The sequence below is a fragment of the Canis aureus genome, chromosome 7, assembly GCF_053574225.1.
Source record: "Canis aureus isolate CA01 chromosome 7, VMU_Caureus_v.1.0, whole genome shotgun sequence".
Taxonomy (NCBI): domain Eukaryota; kingdom Metazoa; phylum Chordata; class Mammalia; order Carnivora; family Canidae; genus Canis; species Canis aureus.
The window spans coordinates 30,335,163-30,344,790 of record NC_135617.1 but is presented as its reverse complement, the minus strand read 5'-3'; the positions used below and the strand labels follow the sequence as shown (position 1 = coordinate 30,344,790).

The 9,628-nt window shown below is 45.6% G+C and overlaps 2 protein-coding genes across 18 annotated transcripts in view; one reads left to right on the top strand and one right to left on the bottom strand.

Moving 5' to 3' along the window:
• Nucleotides 1–1,538: 1,538 nt before the first annotated feature.
• Nucleotides 1,539–9,556, bottom strand: TENT5A (terminal nucleotidyltransferase 5A). Of its 3 annotated transcripts, none has more exons than XM_077903265.1 (3): nt 9,418–9,556; nt 7,461–8,013; nt 1,539–6,299 (listed from the first exon to the last, which is right to left on the bottom strand). In XM_077903265.1, exons 2-3 carry the CDS (start codon nt 7,974–7,976, stop codon nt 5,523–5,525), a joined length of 1,293 nt encoding a protein of 430 aa, XP_077759391.1. In that variant the 5' UTR covers nt 7,977–8,013; nt 9,418–9,556; the 3' UTR covers nt 1,539–5,522. The 3 variants fall into 3 exon arrangements, with proteins under 3 accessions (XP_077759391.1, XP_077759390.1, XP_077759388.1); XM_077903264.1 differs by lacking the exon at nt 9,418–9,556 and adding an exon at nt 8,270–8,403; XM_077903262.1 differs by lacking the exon at nt 9,418–9,556 and adding an exon at nt 8,215–8,370.
• Nucleotides 9,270–9,628, top strand: part of LOC144317207 (uncharacterized) — a 32,748-nt gene continuing 32,389 nt past the window's right edge. For 3 of the 15 annotated variants that reach the window (XR_013383141.1, XM_077903271.1, XM_077903270.1), the window contains exon 1: nt 9,276–9,375. Coding sequence is in view for 3 of the 15 variants with exons in the window: in XM_077903271.1 (XP_077759397.1) it covers nt 9,291–9,375 (85 nt within the window). In the remaining 12 variants the exon portion in view is untranslated. The other 12 variants (XR_013383147.1, XR_013383139.1, XR_013383136.1 and 9 more) reach the window with 9 other exon arrangements.

The following is a 9,628-nucleotide window of genomic DNA, read 5'->3' as shown; positions in this document are numbered from 1 at the left end:
CCACTGTCATTTTAAAATCATTTCTCTTCTTCATGTCCTACCTGAATGTATTTGCCACTAGACTGAAGGACATTCATATCATTTATTTCAAACTTGGTTCTAAAAAGGAAATTAGTTAAATTTCTGAAGTATTTGATGATTTTAACAGTTTTTATTTTATTTTATATTTAAGGATTGATTTTAAATTGTTTTTAGCTTTTTTGGGGTATTAATTTTTTGTTTTTCTTCTGAAAGGACCAGAATGGTTGGGAATGAGCTTCCTAAGGAAAGAAAGGGTGGGTTACTTCTACCCAGGCTTAGCTAGGTACAGCCTGGTAATTCCACTAGAAATAGCAGGGTGTATCTAAGTCTAGGAGGAGCTTAATATACACTGTCCTTATTCAACCCTTGCTTAGGAAAAAATTATATGATGACTACAGACATGTGAGGGACTAGTTATAGAAGGATGAAGGGGTTGAAACATAGAAGAATACAAATACCATTATCCAACCATCTTGTATTTTTTTTATGATGCGTATGTGAGGGAAGCTGCATTTTAATACCAGGAGTGGCTCTTTCATAGATGCAGTGTTAAGCATGCATTCTCTCCAACATCAGGACTTTTTTTTTTTTAAGATTTTATTTATTTATTCATGAGAGAGAGGCAAAGACACAGGCAGAGGGAGAAGCAGGCTCCATGCAGGGAGCCTGATGTGGGACTCAATTCCGGGACTCAATCCCGGGACTCCAGGATCACGCCCTAGGCCAAAGGCAGGCGCTAAACCGCTGAGCCACCCGGGGATCCCAACATAAGGGCTTTAAAAACCACAAGTGTGTCCTATAATAGACTAGGCTTACCAAATTCACATACTACTAGTACTGAGAAAGTCTCCAAAGTTACACAAAGAAAGAAGTTTAATAAATAAATGTATGCCCCTGGTAATCTCAGTAGGTGAGATTGTGTTGTATGCTAGTCAGAAGGGCAGTTCCTTTGCACCCAACACTTACACATACACAAAGTGTAACTTATTAGATCCTATGACTGCTCTTCCTTCCACTTCCCTTTCAATCACCAGCTTCCAATACTTATTCCCCTTCTCCCAACTCAGAATGTAAAAACTGCTGGATAATACTCTAGAGCCTCCAACTATAAACAACCACTGATGATTGAATCACATCACTTGAGCTACTCATGAAAACCAAGGCCCACTTAAGGCTACTGGAGCCCTGCAATCCAGAGCCATGAGTCTCTACTGATGATGGAAAATTGGTCTGACTTCTGGGTTGCTTAACACTGCTAAGTTCATACCCAGATTTAAAAAAAAAAAAAAAAAAATTGGCACCCATTAGCTAAACTCTTTTGGAGCTAATTGAGCCATGAGCCAGTGAGAGGCTGGCTGAAAGCTGAACATTTTAATGTATTGTACTTGAATAAAAAATTTGCTGATGGCTATTTTTTCCCCAAATACTGCTTTGTCTTTTCTCATGGACTCGAGTTGGGTTTCAGAGGACACAGTCTTTAGCCAGCACAGACACTGAAGATAAAAGACACAAATCAATAGAAAAAAATAACTTCTTTTTATTTACAAGAAAAAAAATCCAAATATTGGATGCTGTAAACAAAATTCACAATCTGTTCCCTCTAGCACTGATTCAAACATGTCAGTTTTTAAGAGTCCATTCTCATCAACTCCTTTTCTGCCTGTGACACAGTCTAAAGTCAAAATATCCCAACAGAGTGACCCCAGGTGCAGCTTGCTGCAATAGGACATCTCAGAGCAGGCAATGGTTGTAGAGAGGTTGAGAGACACCCGGGGGGCAGAGCCTCCTCCATTCTGCAAGGCTTTGCAGCAAGTTTTGCCAAGTTACCTTGACATCTTCCAACTTTCTACTTTTACCATGTATTTTGTTAGCAAGCCATTATTACAACAAAATATTACACAGAGATTCTTCCTTGGCACTGAAAAGGCTATAAGAAATCTTAAAGAAAGATTATATTCAAATAGGTGCTATATATGATTTTTTTTTTTTACTTTTCAGTTTCATCTAATACACTTTGTCTTCAAACAAGAAAGAAAGCTTATTTTTGAACTGCTGACAGCTTTCAACATAATACATTTCATTCACAAAATAGTTCACGATATTTATTTGACAAGTACTGCATTGAAAACAACTTTATGCACAGTAAAGCAGCCGACGATAAGCTAACAGAAAGGGGTGGCAGAAACGGTGTTCACTTTTCTTTGTGTTTCTTCCATGGCTTGGCTTACAAATATTCTTCCATCCTTGCATTGTTTGGAGCCCCGTTAAAATAGTCCACCCACTACTAAAGTGAGCAGATACTTCAGGAAGGGAAAAGTCCATCTCACTGTAGGACTTCTTGAGACAATCGGATTTACTAAAAATCAACTTTTTAGAAGGGCACGGTCACAGGTCAAATGTTCTCTGACATGCCAAACTGGACAGGTGAGAAGAGCCTCCAGAAGATAAAACTTCTTCCTGTTTTAAAGTTAACAGCACACTAGGCCAGATAAGCACAAAAGCAAGCAAATCACAGGCACCGATCAGGAGTTGAGAGCTGTTCTTTTTCTCTGACCTATACACACGGCTCTCTCTCTCCAGACATTCAGACTTTTAGGTTACACATCCACAAAGAGAGACACATATTCCACTGTCTGTTCAACTACATATGCACAAGACTATAGTACATACAAAAAAGAAATAAATTATAGAAGTTTTAAAGCAACGGCTGAAGGTTGTCTTGAGCATAGCCTGTTCTATCTGAATGCCAGGTGTTGGCGATTCCAACTATGCTACCAAAGTTGGAATAAGAAAAGAACATAAACATTTCAGAAAATAAGTGAAGAGTATATTTTCAAATAAGGCTCCTCCAAACAAAAATTCGTGTTATCAATTAACAGCAGATTTTTGCTGTGGCAGAGCCAGCGATCTCCAAATTCTTTGTAATATAATGGACAACTCACTTGTCAATAGTTAGGATGAGAAGGAAGAAGGCAGATCACTGCGTCTATGTTCCCAAGTGTTCCCTTAGTTTTCTCTTAGAAAACTCCAAACAGGTAAGCAAGCAGGCAGAGCTCTGGCTTCTGGACAGTTAAGTATCAGGCTTAATCTGAAAATGGAATAATATTGCCTGGAAATTCACAATTCATTTTCAAACCCAGGGCTGGAGTGAGGGAGAATGAGCCAACGTGGGAGAAGAAAGAGTTCCCTAGGAAACAGTGAGTGGCAGTGCAGTAGCTGTGACAGCTCAGAGAGAATTCACAGGGAAGCTGCTACAGCAAACCCATCAAGTTCCTGTTAAGGCTTCAAAGAAAGGTGTGCAAAAGGTAGTTTCAGATGGATTAGCCTACAACCGAGCATCTGAGTGATGCCCCAATAGCAAACAAATGACACTGCCAATAGGATGATGCTATTTTCTTCCCCAATCCCTCTTGAACTTGATGACAGAAATCTGGTAGGTTCTTCAGAGGAACTGTCACAGTAAGCAGTCATCCACTAGAGCTGGTAGGAATTATGTGGCTGTTTCACAATACAAAGGAAAGGTTTGCATGAGTTAGTTTTGTTTTTAACAAATGCATTTTCAGAGACCAGTGTCCAAAGGAATAAAAAGCTGGGAGAAGGAATGGTTTTAGGATTAGCTGTCACTGAACTGAAATGATAATGCCAGTTCATTTCACAAAGGTTTAACTGGTCTCTTGGTAAAGAGATGATAAAGTTGGATCTGATCCAATGCAAAGTGACTGAATTTAAAGTACAGTACTAAATATTTAAATGCAGTGTGACAATCAGATCAAAGGTGTTTCATATCGACGTGAATTTATAAAATTTTATATATAATATATATCTCATATATAAATTTTAAGCAATTGTGCAAATACTCTTTAAAAAGGGTCATTTCACATTTACTAAATTCTAGTGGTCCTGGAATGCAGAATGCATTCATTAAAAAATTCATTTAAATATTAATAAGTAGTGTTCAGATCACCAGAAATTTTATTAGCAGTTAGGGATTTAAATGAACTATCGCTGATCCATGATCCACTGGATTATACACCATGGAGGCATGCAAATATAACACAAAATAAAAGGGTTCCCACTGTCAAAATGGCAGTTCAGTACAAAAAGAGTGCTCTGCCAAACAAATATTCTCCCATTTGTAGAATTCTATGGCTCACAAAAAAAAAAAAAAAAAAAAAGAAAGAAAAAAAATCACTAAAAATGTATAATCTCTGCTCTTCCTAACAAATATATTACTTGTTTTCCTCCTTCATTGGTTTTAATTTTTTAGATGTGGGTTTTAACTCATCACTGCAATATGCCCACGTCTCATGTCATCCTGTTGAAAACATAAAAGCACACAGTATTTAAACATTTTCTATTTGCTACATTATTCTAGACCTTAGTCAATGTATTGTGTGTATATATACATATCTCAAATACGTATATATATATATACACATAATGTACACACACATACACATGTACCTATGATAATATCACACCAACAATGTTAACTTTATACAAGTATTTGCCAAGAAAAAATAGGGCATTTCTTCCACCATTCACAAGCTTATACGTTGTTTTATTTTCTTCTTGAGTCCCTGATAAAATAATCATTAAATCATAAAATTTTTCCACTTCAAATTTTCAGAAGGCAACAGGCACTTTGATGTTTATTGGTGTGTAACAAATATAGTTAACTCTTTATATATTCTACTATATCTCTTCTACTTGGGTATTTTTATCTGTTAAATCTTTGGTCCTTGAGCATACTTTCTTTGCTAGAGCTGCTTTCGCTTGCATTTTCATATTTAAAAAATGCAAGCTATGCACACAGCTGGAAATAATGGATTGTGTCATCATTAAGTTCTGCTGTTTGTTATGAGAACTGCACCAACCTACTACTGTTCATTCGGAGCAAGCTGTCTCTGTTAGCGTAATAGGATAGTTCCACAGAAAGCACTTGCTACAGGTTTCAGATAGTAATCCCAATGTTGGAGTCCCTTTTTTTCTATTATCACTACTATCTGAACTTCTGAATTGATACTTAGGTTGGGGTAAGATCTTTTTTCCTTTGTATTTTCCCTTTTGTAAATTCCACCTTATAAGAAACTCTCCTTTTTTTTTTTTTTTTTTTTCCTATGGCAAAGCTATGGGAGCAGGTACTGCAAACCCATATTGTCATCAAGCATTTTTTTTTTTTCCCTTGTTATTTTAGGAGAACCTGGTTGCTTTTAATGACAGGTCTCTTTTGTTTCAGAATAGAATCCAACTGAGTAGGAGGAACAGGTGAGAAGGTTGGTGGGTGAGGAGGGTTGTTTTGAGATCGTGCTCCCATACCTATGAAAAGATCCATGAGCTTTGCCAAGTTTAAAACCAGGAGCAGATCATCATTGCACAAAACACATCTTTATTCAGGGCTGGGTCACTCAGCCTTTTTACTTACTTATCTTTTATTCATTTTATTTATTTTCCCTATCTTGTCTGAAATGGCTTCCCCACAGGACATTTGTAAATCATTCTTAATTGCAGGGTAGCCAAGTGGAGTATGTCTGTTGCTGGCATGTGAATACTGGCTGGACCTGTGCAATGTAGTAATTGCTAAAGTTGGCATCTGCTACATAGGGAGCCGGCTGGTAATAGCAAGTGACATTAGCCACGTTAGGTATGACATTTTGGTCAGCTAGCACCCGGATAGCCAGCATTGTGATAAGGTTTAAAGTCTGTCTTCTTTCATGTCCCATCAGGCACACTGTACTCTCATTCACCACTCCATGAAGGGTCATGAGATAGTCATACTTGCGGTCTTCCAATCCCACGAAGTGGTTCTGCAAATAAGACTCCAGTTTTCTCTGCTGCTCTCCGATGTCTGAGAAGTCGATGAAAAACCTGGAACACATATACCTCTGAAGGGTCTTGATTTCATCAGAGGCGGGCCTAAAGCCCCTCACTAATAGGTTGCAGTATTTAAGCAGGCCGCCCCCTCTGATTTCCTCTGGGTTCCTGGTGGCAATGATCTTGTTACAAAGGTGATCAAAGGCTTCGTGGAAATCACCATAGACGCTCTCACCAATTATCGTGGGGTGAAATGTTTCAGTCATTGGGTTCTCTGAACATTCATAAAAGAGGAGAAGAGAGTCTAATTTGATTTGAAAAGAATCTACACTAAATTCAAACTGCCTCCGGAGGGAATCCACAAATTTCAGTTCCACATTTTTGCCACTGTTGTTTGACAAGGATATAAGACTCCATCGGTCAGAGTCATTGCACACTTTAACCATTTTCTGCACATAAGCTTCCTACAATTTAAAAGATAAAACAAGAAGATGAGCAAACCTAGAAGAAATAATAAATGAATAAATGCATCTTCTTCACAGTAGAGAATTATCTTGCTCCTTCCCTTTTGTTTTGTCAAATTTCAGCAAACACTACCTACAGGCTTAAACAGTCCTCTGAAAACAACAACAACAAAAATGCATTTAACGAGTGGTTTTACCGTCTGGAAAAGAGACTAGAAGTAATAGTTTGAGGCTTTTGGCAGACGTATCACAGTACTAAGAGGTTCTGTTGTCATGTCTGACTTCTGAAATGTTATTTTTTGAAAATGGTCTTATAGGTAGAACATTCACACGATATCCACACAATACTCAAAAGACAGAAGTGCATACAGTGGAAAGTTGGTCTGTCTCTCACCCTTGTCCCTAGTCACCTAGTTCCACTTCCCCAGAGGCTACTGTTGAGATTAGAATCTTGTCCCTCCAGTGGTACTGTGCAATTACAATCAAGTATGAACTAAATTAGGACATTCTGGGAGACTGATTCCTCAGACAACTTTAATTGTTTAAAACATGCTTTGAGCCAGTGTGTGTGTGTGTCTGTCTGTGTGTGTGTGTGTGTGTGTGGTGGGGGTACCCACAATATCCGTCACACGTGAGCCGACCCGGAGAAGCATCCCACATATCCTTCACACACGGAGTCAGCTGCACGCAGCTGAGAAATCTAATCACATTTTCCAATACAGTAATAATAAGCCCATTGACTGGATCCTGCTTCAGGCTGCTCTTTCCCCAAAAACTAGATTATAAAATGACTCAAAAATTGGTTTACGTCATTTCATTCTTCCACTTAATCAGAAACCACTCTGGACAAGCCTCAAGCAAGGAAATCCAAAGAGTTAAAAAAAAAAAAAAGAGAGAGAGAGAGAGAGAGAGAGAAGAGAGAAGGGAGAACAGAGGAGGAAGTAGAAGAGTAGTGGCGCGTCAGAACCAAGTGAACTTAAAACACCCAACACCGTCCGCGCACCTCCGTTGACTCATTAAAACAATCAAAACCCAAATATAACAGGAGCACGCCCAAACCCGTCACGGCCGCAGGTCTGTGGCATCAAACGGGCGCCCCTCTGCCCGCCGCACCCCAGCCCGGCCCGGGCACGGCCCCAGGCCCATGTCGGGGGGCTTTACCTTGAGCGTGAGTGGCGTGATTTTCTCTTTGTTCACCCCTTCGGGCAAGAAGTCCAAGAGGCAGTCCAGCACGACGTCCTTCACAGTCTGAAACTCCTCTTCCCCGCGCAGGTCGGCGCAGAAGATGAGGTCCAGGTCCTTGTAACCCAGGCCGCTGTCCTGGTGCAGAACGTGGCTGGCGGCCGAGCCGTTGAGGCGCACGTCGCGGACGCCGATACGCTTCTCGGCCAGGCGCCGCCGCACCACCTTCACGATCAGGCTCGGCTGCAGCTCGAGCGTGGGGAAGTTGCCGCGCCCGTGGATCGGGATGGTCTCGCTCAGGATGCCGTCCAGCCGCTGCACTTGCTCCCAGTTCAGCACGTTGCAGTGCGCCGTGGGGCTTCCGCAATAGTCCAAGCAGTGCCCGCCGAAGTCGTCGTCGCCGCCGCCGCCGCCGAAGTCGCCGCCCAGGGGGATGTAAGCGCCGCCGGCCAGCTCGTCTCCGGCCATGGCAAAGTACCCTTCGCCTTCCGCCATGAAGTGCCCTCCGAACACCAGCTGGCCCTGGTCAGTCCTAAGAGGCCAAAAGGGGGAAGGAGCGCGTTGAGGACGCGCGCGGCGGCTGACGGGGGCCCGCAGAGGGAAGAGCGCGCCCCCTCCCCGGCTCGGCCGCAGGCTCCAGGGCTCCCCGGGAGACCCTCCCGCCCCGGCCCCCCGCTGTGCCCAGCCGCGCCCCGCGCCCCGCGCCCCGCGCCCCGCAGAGAAGCCCCCGCACCAAAAGTATCTCTGATGCATCTGGAAAGCGCAAGCGGGAATCCCGTCTGTGTCACCTGGAGGCGGCCGCCCCTTCGAGGAGCGCAGCGAGCGAGGAACCGCGAGGCGGCAACACTTCGAGGAGCCGCGAGTGCGCTCTCGGCAGCGGCGAGCGACTCAGTCCTTCCCAGACCTCGCCGCCTGCGCTGGCCGCTCCCGCCCCTCGCCCTCGCCCTCGCCCCCGCCCGCGCCCGCGCCCGCGCCGCTATCGCCTCAGCTGCGGTGGTCCCGGAGGTGGCGGCCCCAGGTGACGCCGCCGCCGCCGCCGCCGCCGCACACGCTACGGTCTCTGGAGCTTTAGCAGTTGTGCGGGGGGAAATGTCTTCAGTACTTTTTTTATACCGGGCCTTTCGGCGCTTCCGGGGCCCGGGCGCCGCGCACTCGCCACACCCTCCTCATCTGCATAGGGCGCCGCCCCCGCCCGCCCGCCCGCCCCGCAGGCCGAGCCCCGCCGAGCGGTCCGAGCAGGGGGACGTCGGCCGCCGAGTGTGTGCGTGTGCGCGCGTGTGTTGGGACCAACGCTTGGTTTAGGGACGGTCTTCCGCGCGCCCAAGCCTCTTTTTTTTCCTTCCCCCCCCCGACCCCAACCAAAAGACACTTAAAATGCCTCAAGAGCCCTGAAAACTGAATCACGGCTGAAATCGCGCAACTGCAGAAAGTCGCCATACATAAAATTCTCTCCGGGTGCCGCGCGTCGCTGCAGCTGGATGGGGCTCCGGGGGTTCCTGGGGAGCCCCTGCGTGAGACGGCCGTGTGGAGCGGGGCCGTTTTCTTAGGCAATCAAACCGGCCTAAAGGTCCGCGAGTCCATGCAAATAAGTCTCCGCGACCGAGGGGGAAGAGCTTGCTAACTGTGTGTTTCGATTCTCGAAACGTCGGGAAGCGCCGGGGAGCTCCGGGGGCGGAGCCGCGAGCCTGCGTCCAACTCGTGCGCACGAGCGGCTCCGGGCGGCCGGGAGCGCGGCGTCGGCCAGCGCGCGTCACCGAGCGGGCGCCCCCCCGCCCCCACCCCCCCGCAGGTCGGTCGGGCGGGCGGCCAATGGGGGAGGACGGCGCGGCCCGGACTCACCGCGGCGCGTTCTCTCGCGGACTGAGGCAGCGAAGCGCGCGCGTCCCACACCAAGGTTTGCCTTTCCCAAGTGACTACAAAGGCCGTGTGAAATTACCTAGCTTTCCGCGGCACGTGAAAGGACGAGGCTAAAGGATCAGCGTTTCTCCCCCCACGTCCCCCAGCTTCAGTCACTTGGGCCGGGCGACAGGGGTGTCATGGGTACCCCGCACGCGCGCACACGCTGCCGCTCGCCCCGCCGTGTTTCCCGGCCGTCCGTTCCGGCCTCACGCTGCTCTTTCCAGACCAACTCCCCTGAGGTAGGGCTG

Excerpts from the sequence above, each read along its gene's own strand:
- TENT5A (XM_077903262.1), bottom strand. The coding sequence starts at position 8,234 with ATGCATCAGAGATACTTTTG. Across the intron at positions 8,014-8,214 it reads ATGCATCAGAGATACTTTTG|GACTGACCAGGGCCAGCTGG; the intron begins GTGCGGGGGCTT and ends TTGGCCTCTTAG. Across the intron at positions 6,300-7,460 it reads TCACGCCACTCACGCTCAAG|GAAGCTTATGTGCAGAAAAT; the intron begins GTAAAGCCCCCC and ends TTTAAATTGTAG.